The sequence below is a fragment of the Cucurbita moschata genome, unplaced genomic scaffold, assembly GCF_002738365.1.
Source record: "Cucurbita moschata cultivar Rifu unplaced genomic scaffold, Cmos_1.0 Cmo_Scf00034, whole genome shotgun sequence".
Lineage (NCBI taxonomy): Eukaryota > Viridiplantae > Streptophyta > Magnoliopsida > Cucurbitales > Cucurbitaceae > Cucurbita > Cucurbita moschata.
The window spans coordinates 1190332-1208899 of record NW_019268550.1 but is presented as its reverse complement, the minus strand read 5'-3'; the positions used below and the strand labels follow the sequence as shown (position 1 = coordinate 1208899).

General features: G+C 37.5%; 5 protein-coding genes across 6 annotated transcripts; 2 read left to right on the top strand and 3 right to left on the bottom strand.

The window, feature by feature from the left end:
• Positions 1–783: 783 nt before the first annotated feature.
• LOC111430458 (ubiquinol oxidase, mitochondrial-like) lies at positions 784–2779 on the bottom strand. The gene is made up of 4 exons (XM_023066675.1): positions 2145–2779; positions 1722–1850; positions 1084–1572; positions 784–1000 (listed from the first exon to the last, which is right to left on the bottom strand). Exons 1-4 carry the CDS (start codon positions 2499–2501, stop codon positions 941–943), a joined length of 1035 nt encoding a protein of 344 aa, XP_022922443.1. The 5' UTR covers positions 2502–2779; the 3' UTR covers positions 784–940.
• A 3362-nt stretch (positions 2780–6141) lies between these two features.
• Positions 6142–9356, top strand: LOC111430735 (probable protein phosphatase 2C 9). Its single transcript, XM_023067125.1, has 6 exons — positions 6142–6421; positions 6534–6713; positions 7892–8131; positions 8211–8487; positions 8691–8845; positions 8924–9356. Exons 2-6 carry the CDS (start codon positions 6675–6677, stop codon positions 9062–9064), a joined length of 852 nt encoding a protein of 283 aa, XP_022922893.1. The 5' UTR covers positions 6142–6421; positions 6534–6674; the 3' UTR covers positions 9065–9356.
• An 849-nt stretch (positions 9357–10205) lies between these two features.
• LOC111430738 lies at positions 10206–11729 on the top strand. Of its 2 annotated transcripts, none has more exons than XM_023067129.1 (2): positions 10206–11133; positions 11221–11729. In XM_023067129.1, the coding sequence occupies exons 1-2, from the start codon at positions 11016–11018 to the stop codon at positions 11613–11615; spliced, it is 513 nt and encodes a 170-aa protein (XP_022922897.1). In that variant the 5' UTR covers positions 10206–11015; the 3' UTR covers positions 11616–11729. Both variants share the same exon structure in this region; 1 of them encodes a protein (XP_022922897.1).
• LOC111430736 (ribonuclease 2-like) lies at positions 11676–13871 on the bottom strand. The gene is made up of 10 exons (XM_023067126.1): positions 13672–13871; positions 13543–13571; positions 13312–13385; positions 13118–13219; positions 12810–12813; positions 12639–12730; positions 12233–12397; positions 12056–12125; positions 11761–11841; positions 11676–11730 (listed from the first exon to the last, which is right to left on the bottom strand). Exons 1-9 carry the CDS (start codon positions 13869–13871, stop codon positions 11762–11764), a joined length of 816 nt encoding a protein of 271 aa, XP_022922894.1. The 3' UTR covers positions 11676–11730; position 11761.
• Positions 13872–14619: 748 nt separating this feature from the next.
• Positions 14620–17416, bottom strand: LOC111430737 (ribonuclease 2-like). Its single transcript, XM_023067127.1, has 8 exons — positions 17166–17416; positions 17027–17055; positions 16866–16939; positions 16013–16114; positions 15878–15881; positions 15703–15794; positions 14981–15145; positions 14620–14900 (listed from the first exon to the last, which is right to left on the bottom strand). Exons 1-8 carry the CDS (start codon positions 17375–17377, stop codon positions 14781–14783), a joined length of 798 nt encoding a protein of 265 aa, XP_022922895.1. The 5' UTR covers positions 17378–17416; the 3' UTR covers positions 14620–14780.
• Positions 17417–18568: the final 1152 nt, after the last annotated feature.

Sequence of the window (18568 nt, the reverse complement as noted above, 5' to 3'; positions counted from 1 at the left end):
TCATATTCTTCAGTCATTGATAAACAATTTGTTGGACAATATTCAACGCAGTTACCACAAAATATACAGATCCCGAAATCAATACTGTAATTAAGCAATCGTTTCTTTCGAATATCCGTTTCCAATTTCCAATCAACAACGGGGAGATCTATAGGACATACACGAACACATACTTCACAAGCAATGCATTTATCAAATTCAAAATGGGTTTGACCGCAGAAACGCTCCGATGCGATTAGTTTTTTGTAAAGATATTGAATAGTTACAGGCAAACGATTTGCATGGAATAAAGTAATCATGAAACCTTGACCAATGTATCTTGCAGTTAGTTCGTTGTCTTCTACCATGAGAATTAGTTTATCACGATGGTTAAGAATCATAGGCCTCTACAATAATATGATATTTCCACTTTGAACATAAATTCTTATAATTTTACTTTTAATTTCCTCAAAATATCTCATAGATAATTATGACAGAGTGGAAGGTACACGTTTGTGATATTAAGAAGTTACACGTAGGCAAGACCCATCTGTTCACGTGGGCAAGACCCATCTGGCGGCCCAGCGGTAACCACATAAACCCCAAAAAAAAGAACAATTTATTGGACTCTTCCAAGCAAATTGCGTGACAGAACTTTCCAGCTTGGCCATGACGACGTGTCGGATCCTGCCTAGAAGTTCCCAAGAAAGTGGGACGACGGATTATAAAAGTAAAAAACAAAACAAGGACTTCAAACCGACACGTGTCAGTCATAACCACCACAATTTCTTATAAGACCCAAAATTCAACGTAAAATTCCTTTAAAAAATTGTATTATGAAGGTTTTTATTGATCCTTATGTACACATTTAGTAGAACTGGAGACCAAATATAAAGCCGAACACATAGTAATGCATCTTTTTAGGCCTATAATCCGAAAACAAACACAAAAAATTATGAGTTCAATGATATCCAAGAGGGGCGGCGGATTCTCTCAGTTCCTTTCCTTGGAAATGGATGTCCTGCACATGAACAAAACTCATGCCATAAGAAATTGTTTGATTTAAGTAAATAAAGAAGAACAAGAAGAAGAATGGCTACTCACAGAAGCAAAATGGTTGACGTCGCGGTGGTGAGCCTCGTCGGCGCGGATAACCGTGATGACATCCTTCAGCCTAGCGTCCTTGGGCAGCCTCCAGTAGTCGATGGCGATGGCAGGAGCGGGGACGTTCTCGATCTTGCCCTCGTCGATGTCCTTCAAGTACTCGGTGTATGAATGGATGGCTTCCTCTTCCAAATACCCAACAACTCTATGAGCTAATTTGGGGGACATCAAGTAGAGCACAAAGAAGGCGTTGAAAAACACTCCCTGCACTGTGATCACAAGCATCCGCTCATACCATTTGGGCTGCACGAGCTCAATCATGGTCATTAGATGCATCCTCTCGTTCTCTGCTTCTTCAAGCAGGGCCTTGATCCACCCCCCACTGTGCTGAAACCTCCTCAGTGACTTTAGATGCAGCAGCATGCCCCCGACCATACCCGGGACTGCTGCTACTGTCTCGAGCATCACTGCTCGACAGCCGTAGCGCCTCTGCACAACATGAACACTGACATGAATTCTAGTCGGCATAAACAGAGACTCGCACATTTAGAGGGTTCTCAATAATGATTGAACCACTCAGAATTCATTGTTCCAATTCAAAGGATTTGATGGAAGAACAAACGAATCAAATAACCCACCTGGAAGAAGATATCAGTTGGGATTCGAAGAAGCTTCACAACACGGTAAGCGACTTTGTCCAGAAAAGCTTTTGGCTCATGGTGCTTTCCAAGATCTATGGACACATCCGCTCTGTAAGTTTCCCATGGCTGCATATACAGCAATAGTTTCATCAGAACCGCAAAATCATTGAAGAAAAAACACTATTCTCATGCTTAACGAGAGGGATCTAATCAAAACATTGGAATATAAAACGCATTTTAAACACATCTTCCAGAGCTAAATAAGGAAATCTTCGAACTTTGAATTACCCAAGAAAAGGACACACAAGTTCAGGCCAAAAGCAAGCAGGCATTTAATCAAACAGTTAACGGGCAAGAGTACAACGACCAATCCCGAAGCCCAATCGAAAAGGACAAAAATGATGAATATCAAGTTCATACCATAAAGCAATTCCAAGGCCATTCAGACCCATCTTCCCTAGTAATCTTCGGCCTGTAAATCCCCCAATAACTGGAAACCAACGCATTATCCTTCTCTTTTTCCTTCTCCTGATTCTCAACATCCTTATTCCCCTGTTCTAACTTCACCTTCCCCTGTTCCTCTGCCACCGCCGAGGACGAGCTCATCAACCTCCGCCACTGGAATCCCCCATCCGCCAACGGCTGGTACCTCGTCGACGGAGACGCCGCCGCCGCGAAAGTGACCTTCATACCACCGCCACTGTCACCGGCTATCGAGCCAAAGCTCCGGCTATTAACGAGCCCCCTCACAACACTCCTAATCACAAGCCGATTCATTGCTAGAACTCAAACAATAGATTTCCTTCACGTCGATTCTCCTCCGATTGGCCATGAAGCAACGACCAGTCCGCTTATAAGTAATGGTTTGTCTAGAAGAAATAACCGACAAGAGGCGTAATCGTGTGCTTCGCGGTTACAGTGCGACGGTTGATTAGGTTGGTAACAGTAGCTTTACTTGGCGCTCAAGAAATCTTCGACGCCTCTCGTAAAGCGTCAAGATTCGGAAGGTTCCAGGAACTCCAGATTCTTGGGGAGAAAGAAAGAAAGAATATATAATGGTCCGCGAATCAGGGGATTACAACCAGAGCCACCCTTTTGTATTAGGTAATTTTGTAATTATAATATCTCTGGCCGGGCGGCTATTAAGGGAAATGATTGTGTGCTTTTTAGTCAGTTGTGTTTCATGATTTTAGGTCAGCGGTCAACCGCCATCTTTTGTTATTGACCGTCTGATCTTTTATTAATTTTTGGCTTGTGGGACCTATTCGGATATATCAGTGGCGACCCGGGCCGGACGGAATTTATTTTATTTATTATCGGGTCAAAGTTGGGATCTGTTGTGCATTGTTATTTGGTTGCCTTGTTTGACCGGGATTTATTAAAGGACGGTTTTACCCTTGTGATTTATTCGCCGATTCTTTCCATTCCCATAATAAAAAATCAAAAAATAAAAAAAATCACCCATTTTCTCAAAAGTTTTTGTTTTGATTTATTATTATTTTGCTAAATTAATAAAAATATCCGTAAAATAAAATTTGTATTTGTTTGAAAAATATATCTTTAAACTCTAAAACAAAATCAATAATCCTATTTATTTCCCTTTTCGTTGTCTAGCTCGTTTATTGTAATATTAGAATAACATTCGTGTAAAATATATTACTCCCAAATATTTAAGTGACCAGAACGAACGAAATATTTTATAAATAAAAAATATAAATAGTACCGTGGTACACATGCCCGAGTTGGAAGCAACAAGACCATTGATTTGAGCAACAATTACTTTTAGAATTTTCTTTGTTACTACAATTATTCACGAGTAAAGACAAGGTTTTGTTCGAAGCTCTTACACACACCTCGTGATTCCAACCGTCTAGCATCTCGTGTATGTCAATGTTTTTGGAGTGAGATTTGGATAGAGAATCGCCCATTTTGGATCGGCTAGTAACTCTCTTTAATTATTTTTGTGGCTCATTAAAAAATCACTCATCAATAACAACATAAAAGTCGATAGTTCGGTACCCTGTATACTTATTACACTAAAAAAATTAAAAAAAATATTTTTAAACCAATTAAAATAATAATTAAAAAATCTGCATATTAATATAATAATTATTTTATCTCTAAACTCCTAATATTGATACTTAAATGGCATCACTCAAACTAGTTGGAAAAACATAACAAATAAGATATCAATTATCATCTAAATAATTTATTTAAAAAAAATATATATTTGTTCAAGACCAATTGAATTTTATAAAATTAATGAATTTAATATGGAATGACTAGTTGTCAACGTGGAATTGGTCAAAATATGGACCAGAAAAATTCAAATGGAACTCTTTTTTTTATTTTATTTAATATAAAAAGTCAAAATTAATCCATAAAATAATGTTAAACATACTTTAAATTAATATTTTATATTTTTTTAATAAACACATCATATATTAAATTTCAATTTTCAATTACCGTTCAATTATGTTAACTCATATAAAATTATATTTAAGTCTATAGTTTTAAACCCTATAATACGTTAAATGAGAGTACGATTATATTAAATGCGTAATTAATTAATTTTCTAGTAGATTATTAATTTTGTATAAGATTTAATAATCATAGTAATGGTTGTGGAATCATATACATTAATTTTTAAAAATATATTTTTATTATTTATTATTGTTAATTTAAGATAGAACAGTATATCCGTGACTTATAATATAAATTTGGATCACCGTTCGTCTTTTGTCATTGTCACGCCGTTCTAAATCTTAATTTTAATTTGAAAATTTAAAAGATTTATACTCTGAATATTAGTATCTATAAATTTATTTGTTTTATTCAGATTTTAAAAAATAAATAGCTATTATTAAAAATTTATTAGACAGAAAATGAATTTCATTGGGCCTTTGCCCAGAATCATGTGGGCTTAGTGGGCTTGGGCCTCTAAAACACGAGGACTTTTTGAAAGGGTCAAGGTTATATTACCAAAATACCCTTGAACCATGAAATTAATTTCAATTATACCATTCGACTTTGAAACTCAAAATAATTTGTGAATCCCTTTAAACTTTCATTATTTCTCAATTTTAATTTTAAAAAATAACACTTAAAAATGCAAAATCAAAATTAAAGTATTTTAAATGATTAAATAGATATAATTATTATTTTTGTCAATTTTTTAAATTAAAATAAATGACTATTATTATTATTTTTTATTTCCAGCTATAATGGTTCGTGGAAATAGTTGCCCCACTCAAACCAACTTCCGTGAAAAGCTTTGTCGTCTTCCCTCTTAAACGTAAGCTATTATTATTATTATTAGCGTTATTTCCAATTAAATGAAAAAAATAAAATAAAAATAGGGTGTACGTTGAAGTTGACCCACACCCCATTTTTAAATTTGAATTTGAAATTCAACCAAATAAAAGTTCACGACCCAATTCAACCAATTTTAAAATTGTCAGGTTGTTTTTTTTTTCATTTAAAAAAATTCGACCACAATATATATTATATTAATAATAAAATATAGTAAAACTCAAATATTAAACATTTACGAATTATAATGCGTAATTAACATTAGTAACAAAAATAAAATATTTTTAATCTTTATAATAATATTAAAAGTAAAGTTTAAATGGTAACTTTGTTTGGGAATTGATTGGGTTGACCTGACAAAAAGTAATGTCAACGGTTTTATTTTAAAAAAATTTAACTCCTTTCTTGCTAAAATACAAAAATGAAAAAAAAATGGTTGAAAAATTAAATTATCATAGTAATTAAAGGTATAGAATTAAATTAGAGGGAAATAAAAAGGGTTTAATAAAGAAAAAAAGGAAATAAAATAATAGTGATTGACGGAGTCAAAGCCGGGAAGCCCAATAATCGACAAAATTCATAGACCCCAAAAGAAATTGAATTTTCGTAGCGAAGACTTTTTGGTACAGACAAAATAATACCAACAAATCGAGGTTTCCATATGGAACCACAATGGCTGACTTTTTCCATCTTTGTGGACCCCACCTCAAGTCGTGAAATACACGCGCCTACCCGAACCAATTTTTTTCTTAAATTCCAACTTTACCCTCCTCCTTTTTTGGGTTAAAATTTTTAATCTCCTCTGTATTGGAATTTTTTTGGTCAAAGTCAATCCATCCAACCTGAATTTTTGTGTGTCAAATAAAATTAAACAAACACCATATGGGTTGAACTTATTGATTTAGATAATGAATTCGATGAATTCAAAATTTCGAGTTAGTTAAAAAATTAAACCAATCGAGTATAGAAGACCTAATCCAACTCAGAGAATTCGGAGATGGGTTGGACTCATCAAAATTTCGAATTGGTTAAAAAAAATTGGACAAAGGAGAAGAAAAGAAAAAGGAGCACTAAAAATCGAAGTCAACAAGGGGAAAGCTGAGCCCCTCTTGGTAGTATTAGCCTCCATTTCCACTTCCCTTTTTTGCGATTTCTTTCTCTTCCCACCGCGTGGACTTACTCCAACTTAATTAGAACGGTTACACAAAACTCCATCCATTCCTTCTTCGTTACAACCTCCTTTTTTTGCTCATTTTCTTCCCAATACACTGATTCCAGTACAGATTAATCAATAATTCTGGTTCTGGGTTGTTGTCTTTTCTCGCTTTTTTTTCGAATTTCGACGACTTCTGGATCGCTAACCCGACCTCTCGGCTGCTCTTTTGGTATGTTCTTTATTGTTTTTGTAATTCCCTTGACTTTTTGGTGTTGTAGGGTTGTTTTTAATCCTGGGTATTTGGCGTTTGGTTGATCGGAATTGTTTTTCTCAACTTGCAGTTGGTTGGAGTCTGATTTTTCCCTCTTCTTCTGGGGGTTTTTGTTCTTCATTTTTGGGAGAAATTTAGGAGCCTCTCTTCTGCTATTGAGGTGGATGATTGTTGAACGGGGAAAGAAAGTGAAGTGGGAAGAATAAATTGTATGGATAACTTATGCTGCTTCAATTCTGTTTATTCTCAGGTAGTGATATCTTCTCCTTTGGCTGTTTTTATGTTGAATTCATGATATCATATCTGTTGACTTGTGATGAACTCTGTGTGGAGGTTGTTTATGAGGTTCGGATGAGTTGTATGATCCATCTTTGAGCTTGAATTTCTCTTATACCCATCACTCATCAGCCATCGAATGGACCTGTTCTTGATTTGTTTGTTCAACTGGTTTTGTTAACTTTAGAAGTTTGTTTCAACAAGTTAAAGGTAGCTAACTTTGTGGTATGGGATTATGAACTAGTTCAGTCCTTGTGTTTATGGGAGTTTTGATTCTGAATACAGCAAGACGAACGATAGTGATCGTCTTCGCACGACATGATCTAGAAGAATTGTCGACTCCTCTTTGTTCCTTGAAGTTCAAAGTTGGTGTACTTGCTGTTTGTTTGTTCATTTAAGGTTTTGCAATTTGACGAGTAGACCAGAAAATGTTGGAAACTCTCTAATGTTAGTGTGATATTCTACGTCTGTTGGAGAGGGGAACGAAGCATTCCTTATAAGGGTGTGGAAATCTCTCCCTAGTGGACGTGTTTTAAACCCTTGAGGGGAAGCGTAGAAGGAAAAGTTCAAAGTGGACAATATCTGTTAGGGGTGGACTTGGGCTGTTACAAATGGTATCAGAGCCAGTCATAGAGCGGTGTGCCAGCAAGGACGCTGGCTCTCCCAAGGGGGGTGGATTGTGAGATCTCACATCGGTTGGAGAGGGGAACGGAACATTCCTTATAAAGATGAGGAAACCTCTCCCTAGCAGACGCGTTTTAAAACCTTGAGGAGAAGCCCATAAGGGAAAGTCCAAAGAGGGCAATATATGCTAGCGGTGGACTTGGGCTATTACAGTTAGTTTCTCGGTATTTGTCTATACCACGATGGATTGTCCTCAACGTCTTTGGATTTGTCTTTATAATGAACAAAACCTGAAGATTTTTGTAGCTTTTGATGGAGTAGTGCTTATATTTCAATCATGCCCGTCTTCTTAATACGTTCAACGGTTTTTGACATGGACTCATTAGCTTGTTTCATTCTCTTTTGATGCATTTAATCTTGAGCGTTTCCTCGAAATGAACTTTTGTGTTTTAGGCACATTCATCTCGATATTACTGATTATGAACTACGAAAGTTTTATTTTGAACTGGGATGTCCCCTTGTCGTTAGTTTGTAGGAGGTCGTTCGCCTGGTAGCTCTGGAAAGGGCAGGGGCAACCAATGCCCTGCCAGGTATGGCTTTAGCTTAGTAAAAGGGAAAGCAAACCATCCCATGGAAGACTATCATGTTGCTAAATTTATAACAGTGCATGGCCATGAGCTAGGCCTTTTCGCCATATATGATGGACACTTAGGAGACAGTGTACCAGCCTATCTTCAGAAGCATCTATTTCCTAATATACTGAATGATGTAAGTTCTTCACTAGTTTCATTAAGATTGCAATATATTATCAAACTCATCTTGGCATGATATCTTGCAATCGCTTCAGGAGGAATTCTGGTCGAATCCCCGTAGCTCGATCTTTAAGGCTTACGAGACGACAGACCAAGCGATACTCTCACACAGTCCTGACTTGGGAAGAGGTGGATCCACCGCGGTCACTGCAATTTTGATAAACGGTCAGAAATTATGGGTGGCTAATGTTGGAGATTCACGAGCAGTCCTTTCGAGAAAAGGGCAGGAAGAGCAAATGTCTGTTGATCACGAGCCAAACACCGAGCGAGGAAGTATTGAGGACAGAGGTGGATTCGTCTCTAACATGCCAGGTCTGGTAATGCATTGATGTATCCTCATGAATGCAAGCTTTTTTGGGTCATCTACGTAGAAAACTGAATATCTAATGAATCTTCGAACGCCAAATGTTGTTAAATATGGCGGTCGTCGAGTAAAGTGGTTCAGAACTCTGAGCTTGCTATGGTTTTCATTGTTCAACTTCATAATAATGTCTGATTATTTCATGTCATTTTAGGAGACGTTGCAAGAGTGAATGGGCAGCTAGCAGTTTCTAGAGCATTTGGCGACAAGAACCTCAAGACACACTTGCGATCTGATCCCGACATAAAGAATGCTGATATCGACTCCGACACCGAGCTTCTTATCTTAGCAAGTGATGGTCTATGGAAGGTGATTGATTGCTTCCCATTAAACTGCAACAAGTATCCATTTTGAATGCATTTCTCAAACTTCTTATGGAAAATTCAGGTGATGACGAATCAAGAAGCGGTGGATATAGCAAGAAGAACGAAGGATCCGCAGCGAGCAGCAAAACAATTAGCAGCAGAAGCGTTGAAACGGGAAAGCAAAGACGACATCTCGATCATCGTAGTATGTTTCAGAGGCTAAAACTTATGTTACCATTACTTGGTTCATGGCATTCAACTCTCTATTATGTTTAATCCATTCCCAGAACGAAGAATTGTGCAAAAAAAAGAAAGAAAAAGGCATCTCTGTGGTAGAATATGATGTTGTTGTTCTAAATTTGGTGCAGTTTGATCCTTTTACATGATTTCTTTTACATGAATGAACTTATGAAACAGTTTGGAGGTCTGGGTTTGGCCTTTGGGTCTCCTTGGAACACCTGCCTGACATGTATGCAACTGTTCTAATAGATTCATAAGCTTTTTTGGTTGATGTATTCAATCCTTCAAAATATATCATTTCTATGGTTAAAAGAAGAAGCTCCCGTTGTTATGTTGCTATGTAAGATCCCACATTGGTGGGAGAAGGGAACGAAACATTCCTTACGAGGATGTAGAAACCTTTCTCTAATAGACGCGTTTTAAAACCGTGAGGCTGACGGCGATACGTAACGGGTTAAAGCGGACAATATTTGCTAGTGGTGAACTTGGACCGTTACATGCTCCCTCATAAGAGGGCGTGTATCTTAATGTATCAGGAGAATTTGACCATTTTAGCTAATATAATTGCGTATTCTATTGTCTCGTTTTTTTCCTTTATTCTAGTTATTACAGGCCATCTGAAGCGTTCGGTGAAAAAACTGAGTTACGGTTAATGTTTTTCGACAGTATTGTAAGAATGCTCAAATTTGATGATTTTGTGAGAGACAATATCCGTTTTTCATCGGGTACTATTGAGCTTGGGTTGACAAATTACATAACTAACCCGACCGAATTTAGTTTTCTTAGTTTGTGTAAACAACCAAATGAAGTTTTTTGATTTTGTTTTCGGTTTTTTTTTCCAAAACAAAAGTATTATTTGTAAAAAAAAAGAAAGAAAAAAAAATCTAAAATATATATCATAATTTTTGTTCGATATTTAATTTTTAATTACATTTTCAATTTAAAATAACATGTTTATGTTATTTTTATCTTGGCCGGAAAAAAAAAAGTGTATATATATATATATATATATATATATATATATATTTTGCTTTATTAAAAAAGAAAAAACAAGAAACATAAATTTATTAGAATAAAAAAGAAAAAAAAAACATTTTGCTAAGCAACAAAAAGGTAAAGTAGAAAACAGAAGAAGGTATTGTCGTTGCGTTTCTTTCTCTGTCCTTTTTCGCTCCGCTTAAAAACAGAGCAACCCTTCGCCGGAAAAGCATACTGGAACAACCGCCATGGGTTAAGCCGAAGCCTCTCCGACCACCATGGCTCCGCTTCTTGTACGGAGTCTTGCCTCTTCTCTCTTCGTCTTTGCCGATAAATCCTTCATCAATTTGTCTAAGAAATACATACTCCTCGAGATTATTCACAAACTATTAGTCTCCTCCTTCCTCTTTTTCCTCCGTTTGCTTCCTTCCTTTTTCTCTTCAATCCACCTGGTTCCCGGCGATCGATTCCCTCTAAAACCCTCAAAAAGTGTGTGTTACGGTGGCGGCGGAAACGGAAGCGGAGGCGGCGATTTAGGGATTTCTCGAGCCCTAACGCAATTGTTGTCGATTATCAGTCACATTCCAGTCAGTTCTCGCAAGTACGAAGTGGTTCGATCGTTAGCGGAGAAGTTAATCGACGAGAATCACTGGGAAGGGATTAAGGAACTTCGTGAGGTCAATCGTACGGTTCTTTCCACGGCCTTTAACCGGACAATTGGCCAGATTGAAGCTCGGATGCTAGATTTAGGGTTTTTTCAGGACGATGACGACGAAGACTGTGGCGGCGGGTCCGTGAATGGACCGGCGGAGTTCCGGTTAGGTCAGATTGTGAGGGCGGTTCGGTTTTTGGGAGAGTAGGCGTATAGCCGGCTCGGTAGGGTAAAGGAGGGGGCAAACCAGACCAGAATCTCGGCGGAGAAATTGGCGGCGGAGGCGCTGTGGTTAGCGGAAAAAATGGCGAGTTGCGGTTGTCGGAGTGAGGCTTGTAGGCGGTGGGCTTCGGCGGGTCAATTGGGAAGACTCTCTCTCGCGGCGGAGCCGCAACTACAGGGCTCATTAGTTAAACTCGCAGGTATGTTCATGGGATTCTCTGAAATTCTCTCCAATTTTCACAGAATTTTTGATATCTAACCACGAAAACTTACGATTTCATGAGTAGCATTCATGTTCAAGCAATGCCGAGAAATGGGAAAGGAAGAAGAAGCAGAGAGTGAGAGACGGCGGCGGCAGATGCAAACCAAGCTGAAGATGCTGAATTCATGGCTTCCGTTGCTATGCAGAGGCGTCAATGGGCCTGATGCGCCCATCCTAAGCACCGGGGAGCGCCGAGAGGTGGAGTCAGCGTTGGAGGAGATGATAGCCACACTGCAACAAGACGATCAAGAACAAGTCTTGGCTCTGTGGCTCCACCATTTTACTTACTCCTCCTCCTCCGACTGGCCTGACCTCCATGCCTCCTATACTCTCGCTGGTACACCGCCTCTCGTAAGCTCTTCGTCCACCGACATTACTAATCTAACCTTCCCATACGTACTTCTTAGCTCAACCGGTTAAGACATATATCATTTCTAAAAAAATTATTCTTATTGCTTGATTGAAGTTATGGAAATGTTGTCCGACAAAGATGGAAACTTTTGTGAATTGTTATTCGACAAACTAAGTTAACTATTTCACTAAATTAATTCAAATACTCTTGAATTTCACACTTTGTTTGACGAAAAAAATGAAGTTGCTTCAACGTCAATCATTCTTGGAATTGCTCTCTTAACCATGGTCGACCCTGCAATACACACAATATAATTTTATCAAAAGCAACCTCAAATACATAAATATATTCATTATTAATTTAAATATTGATCTTTAATGAAATAATTTGTCGGAGTTAGGTGTGTTATCCTCGTCCAAATCTTTTCAATTTTAATATCGGTGTTCTATTTAGTCTTAACTATAATATATATGTGATCTCTACACTTAAAGAGATATAAGAAACTTACTTGGTAGTTCATGGAATTCTGGTAGACGAACAAATTTGGGACATGATTTTGTAGCATCACAATCGATTACCTGCAACGAGTAAATGATTTACGTTCCTCATTGGATGGAAACTAGTAGCTAAGGTCTTTTATAAACTAGTAGCTAAGGTCTTTTATAGACACAAAGTGATGTATTACCTTGAATTCTTTATCAAAGCATAGACGAAGTTCCTTAATAATCCCGTTTTTACCGCAGCTAAGCTTTGGATTCGCTTTAAATGCAGACCGAACAGCTTCAAACACATCTTCAATACCATACTTTTTGGTATCAGAAGCTACAATTTCAGCATCCTCCAAAACTTCCTGAGATTTTAACGGTCGAAAATCGATAACTGTAGAAGATAAAAGACAACAAGAAAGCCTTTACTATCCTCGTTCCCACCTCCTATTTTAATCATCAAAATTCTCCATTTATTTTTTTTGTGGGAAACGTGACTGAATTCTTACAATAATTTCTCGTTTGTTTCACCGAATTCTTACCCGAGCTATGCATCGAAAAGAAGGCACACAAACATCCATTTGAGAGAGGTTTATAAGAGCTTACAGTGACATTGTAGTTAAAGAAAAGGGCGAGAGTTGTGAAGAAGTAATCATATTGGTGGAGGATTACAGGTGATCCACAGGTTCCATGCTTCTCTGCACAAAAATAAATTGTATTTTAAATGTGTTTTTTTTCCTCCCAAAAATATATTTTTTAAAGGAGAAAAAAACATACCATACTGCATCAAACGTAACATGTCATATGACCCATCATATAATAACCCGAGAAAAAGAGAGAATTTCGGGATTCAGTCACGGAATTTTCATAATCAACTAAGGAAGAAATAACCGAGAGATTGAGACTCGAGAAAGATATACTTTTGACTCTTGAAGTTTGACTTAAGTAGTATTTAACTATCTGAATTTTCAAACTCGACATTTTAATTTTAAGATGGGTCGTCGTGATTCATCGAGTTTGAAAACTCATAGCCCTAAGTCAAACTTCGTGAACCAAAACTATATTTTTCACTCGAGAATTTGAACCTGGTGAGCCCAAAATGATCCTTTTTTGTTATCGCAGCTGCTCACGAGACCACACCGATAGCTTGGCCAGTAACGGTCAAGATCTTCAAACAAGGAACTAACCTACAAGGTTTAAAGAAATAGTACGGTTCACAGGTTTGTCAATATTTTCGTATAACAAACCCTAATTTTTAGAGAGAGTAAGAGGAAATAACCTCATTTTCGTTGAAGGTTTCATTAGTACAACATGAAGGCCACCCTTTCTCTTGATATTGAGGCCATAGCCCATCTGCATGCGCCATTTTCAAACACTTATATTAGGGGTGTACATGGCTCGAGTTGGGTTGGGTTACGAGATTTTTTTTACCAAACCCGAACTTTTATAATATCATTATTGAACATCACATCCAAATCAATAGCAAAATCTTCTTTTCTTTCACACTTACGGATTGTAAACTCTGCGGGAAATTCAGCTCTAGAGAGACATGCACAACAAGAACGTAATTAGCTCGATAATAAAAGGCACGACACGATCGGAATTTCAGGTACCACGAGAATATGGATGAAACTCTCACCGGTGGCAGCAACCATTGGTGGGGCAGCACATGCTTACGTTTCTGCAGGAAGAGCCTGGCCATTGAAGAGCCAACACAAAGTAGTCAAATTCCCTCTGCTCCTTGCCGACGGTGAGGCCCTCCGCCGCCTGCGGCTGAAGAGTAACAGCAAGAACCATAAGCACCACCTGCGCCGCCGCTTTGAACGTGAAAGAAGCCATGTTATTATTATTATTCTTTCTACAAATCATTACTTATACAAGGTTAAGGTAATTTTGGTAGTTTTGATGGGCAAAAATGTCATTTTATTTTATGTTTTCAATAAAAATATTTAGTAAAATAAATAAATAAATAAATAATGGATTTTTTTCCCTCTACCTTTAATAATTCAAATGTAGTAATACAATTTATTGGAATGAGTGACCTTTTTATATTTCTATATATATCTCGGAGTAATAATGTCCACTTTTGATTAAAGAGCACGCATCGTTATCTTTTATTAGTATAGGTAGTAACTTTCATTTTTTTTAAGCCGATGGAAACGAAGCTTTCCTTATAAGGGTATGTAAACCTCCCCCTAATAGACTCGTAATGGAGAACCTTAAAAGGAAAAACTCAAAAACCTCGAGGGAAAGTCGGAAAGAGAAAGTCCAAAGAGAACAGTATCTGGATGAGTATAACAGAGACACGTAATGGGGAAGCCCAGAAGGGAAAACCCAAAAACACCAAGAAGAAGTCAAGAAGAGAAAGCAAAAAAGGGCAGTATTTGGAAGAGTACTCATTTCGCCGTCTAACTCTGAAAGACTTGTTTAAACCGTGAGACTAACGACGATACGTAACGAGTTTTTACAAGATTACTCTTATTCGAGTATGGTCTTACTTCAGTCATATCTTACTCGGGTCGTTGAAAAGAACATTAATTTTCTTTTGGAATAGTAAAAGAACATAATTGAAGGCAAGAAAGGTAAGTAATAGACCATATCTTATATGGAATATGACTTAGAAAAAGAAAAAGTTAAGTTCATAGCATTGAAACTACAAAAAGAAAGGAGAGATCTCCCTCTTTTATAGTTCAAAGAGTGATAATTAGACATCAAGAAGGATCGTCCAACTTGAGCTTCAAAAACAGGTTAAATAAGTTCTTCAGCATCAGCAATCCATGGAATAGCTCCCTCCACCACATCCTGAGGCTCATACGTTGGGAGCTTAATAAACTCGGGGCATGAATTGGCAAGATCACAGTCACGTGGCTGCAACAACCAAAAACTATGAACAATTTGATCCAACCCAAAAGCTTATTAGATATGATTGTTATGAACACAAAGAACACCTCAAATTTCTTGTCAAAGCATATCCAAAGCTCCTTGACAGCCCCCTTTTTAGCACAGCTAATCTTTGGAGTTGAATTGGTAGCATTCTTGACTGCATCCACCACATCTTCTAGTGGATACTTCTCAGTATTGGAAGCTACGAACCCAGCATCGCTCAGCGCTTTCTGGTATAAACAAATTGAAAAAGACACCAAATTTAATACCCATAACGAAAAAGACACCAAATTTAATACCCACAACGAAAATGACACCAAATTTGATACCCACAACGAAAAAGACACCAAATTTGATACCCACAATGAAAAAGACACCAAATTTAATACTCACAACCAAAACCATATGGCTGACTTTCAAAAGGCCTTATACCAGCGAAGATGTATTTCGACCAAAGTACACTATAGAGCCTCCCCTGAAGCCTATGAAGCCCTCGAACAACCTCCCCTTAATCGAGGTTCGACTCTTTCTCTGGAGTCATCAAACAAAGTACACCATTTGTTCGACACTTGAGTCACTTTTGACTACACATTCGAGGCTCACAACTTCTTTGTTCGACATTTGAGTATTCTATTGACATGATTAAGTTAAGGCATGACTCTAATACTATGTTAGTAATCACGACTCTCCATAATAGTATGATATTGTCCATTTTGAGCATAAGCTCTCGTGGCTTTGCTTTGAGCTTCCCCAAAAGGCCTCATATCAATAGAGATGTATTACTTACCGTGACATTGTACTTGGAGAAGATGGTGAGCGTTGTCAAGAAGTAATCGAATTCGCCGACAATCACAGGAGCTGCGCAGGTCCCATGCTTCTCTGAAAATGGAGGGTTTGGGTTAGAATTTGAGTAGAACTAGATATCAAGTTCCAAGAAGATTGGAAGTGAAGAAGAAACTGACCATACTGCAGCAATGGTAGCATTTGATATGATAATGGCGATCATATGAGAAGAAGAGAAAAAGGAAAGGAATTTTGGATTAGTCTCAAAGTTTGACAGATGAGCTAAGGAAGAACAAAGAGAGAGTGATATGAACCTCATGAGCCCAAAATGATCCTTTGGTACCATGGCAGTTGGATGTAGTACCACATCTATAGGTTGGCCAATACTTTTCAATATCCTCCTTCAACAAGGTAATCTGCAAATGGGTAAGACACTAATTATCATTCTAAATATTAAGAGTTTGATTTGTTGTACATAATTGTTGAACTCAAGCAATTGTGTTTAGTAACGGGTAAGAGAAAATTGTGTTAGTTTCGAGATTGCATTCCTTAGAAGGGTATGAAAACCTTTTCCTAACCTACGTGTTTTAAAACTTTAAGAGGAAGTCCAGAAGGAAAAATTCAAACACGACAATATCTGCTAGTAGTGGGCTTGGGTTGTTACAAATAGTATCAGAGTTAGACATCGAGCGGTATGCCAGCGAAGACGTTGGGTCTTCAAGGGGGTGGATTGTGAGATCCTACATTGGTTGGAGAGGAGAATAAAACATTTCTTATAAGGGTGTGGAAATCTCTCCCTAACAGACACATTTTAAAATCTTGAGGAGAAGCCTAGAAGGAAAAATTTAAAGAAAACAATATTTGCTAGCGGTGAGTTTGAACGGTTACAAATGGAATCACCGCCAACGAGGACGTTGGGCCCCCAAAAGAGATGGATTGTGAGATTGCACATTAGTTGGAGAGGAGAATGAATAATTATTTATAAGGGTGTGAAAACCTCTCCCTAGTAGACGCGTTTTAAAACTGTGAGGTAACAGTGATACGTAATGGGTCAAAGTGGACAATATCTACTAACGGTGGACCTAGACCGTTTAACATAGCAAACAATCGTAGAATCATTTGTTATACTCATTCGAGTTCGAGAGAGAGAAAGAGAGAGAGAGAGACCTCATTTTGACTGAAGACTGCATCAGTGCAACAAGATGGCCATCCTTTCTCATTATACTGAGGCCATAGCCCATCTGACACATTCAAAACACAAACTTTTCAGATCTTAATACACAAAACATCCAAATTCCAAACCTTAGAGGGCTTAGTTTTCCACTTACGGATTGTAAATTCAGTGGGAGAGTCAGCTCTAGACAGTTGACAAACAAAATATTCAAACACAGAGAAAACACACAAAAAAAAGTCAGCTTTCAAAAGTCAACGTCTGGATCAAGCTTAATGTCGGAGACAAGAGCTCACCCACGGCAGCAACCATTGGCCGGGCAACACTTTCCAGTGTTCTTGCAAGAAGTAGCTGGCCATTGAAGAGCCAACACAAAGTAGTCAAATTCCCTCTGCTCGCCCCCGCTTGGAGTCTCCGCCGCGAGTACCACCGCCACCAGTTGAAGAACAAGAAGAAACACCGCCGGCGCCACCACCATGGGGTTGGATTTAATGGAGAAAGAAGCCATTTTTTAAAAATGGAAAGACAGGCTATGTTGTGCTCAAACTCGGTTCTCCATTCTGCTACTTATCAAGAATATGGGACGAGGGTATTTGATGTCATTTTGTTCTAATTGTATTATTGGATTAAAATATTTATTTTTCCTCATTTTAGATCTCGGTGTTACCTATCTGTATGGTCTCGGTTTATTCATACATTAAATCTTTTACTTTTTATAAATTTTTTAAATAAAAAGATTGTATATAAAAAATAAAAATAAAATTTATTAATTACGCGCGATCTTAATATTTTAATGAAAAAATTGATCACGTGACCGAGAAAATGTGCAAATAATTAATTTGATGGGATCCAAAAATAATAAAAGGTGATGGGGTGTGTTTGTATTTAAATGAAGGGTATGGATCTAAAACATGTGTCACTTACTAGAAAAAAACAAGGAAGACGATAAAGGCATATGCGAAGTGCTTACTTGGCCTACTCTTCATGGGTTGCCTTATCGTCTTGCCAAGTCAATTTAAAACATGTTAAAAGGAATCTCGGTTTGTTTGTCGGATTAATTTTCACTCTTAAAATCACTTTAAGCAGGTATGTGATGCTTGAGTAAAAGAGAATGAACTGAGACTACGGACTAAGAAAATTTTAAAGGAAATGAAAGTTATAACATATATTTCTTTTCAGTGGCTCAATCATAGAAACTCCATTATTAAGCGTTCTTTATTTTGAGCAATTCTATGTCGGGTGACCTCTTAGAAATTTTTCTAAAATGCATGTGAGTGATGTCAAAACATGCTGGAATGAGTCGTGTTGATTTGTGGGGATAGTTTCACTCTTATGAAGCAAGAACTAGGTAACGTGACCATGCTGCACGAGATACAGGATAATGTTGAGGTCATTAGGTGCCAAAAGTCGAATTTCGAATCTTGGGCGTGGGTCATTTTTCCTAGACAAAACATGTTGGAAGAACTCGTGTTGGTCTGTAGGGATAGTCTTCACTCTTAAGCAGCGAGAAGTAAATAACGTGACTATGTTGCAGGAGATGCCATCAGATGCCGAATTCAAACCCTATCGTGAGTGAAAAAAAATTACATAGAATATGCTGTTCCAAAGTTTTAAGACTTTAGTGATAGCTATTTAATAGTGAAGATTAGCTGATGTTGAATATTTGAAGTTTAAAAAAGTACATTGTACCATATTATAA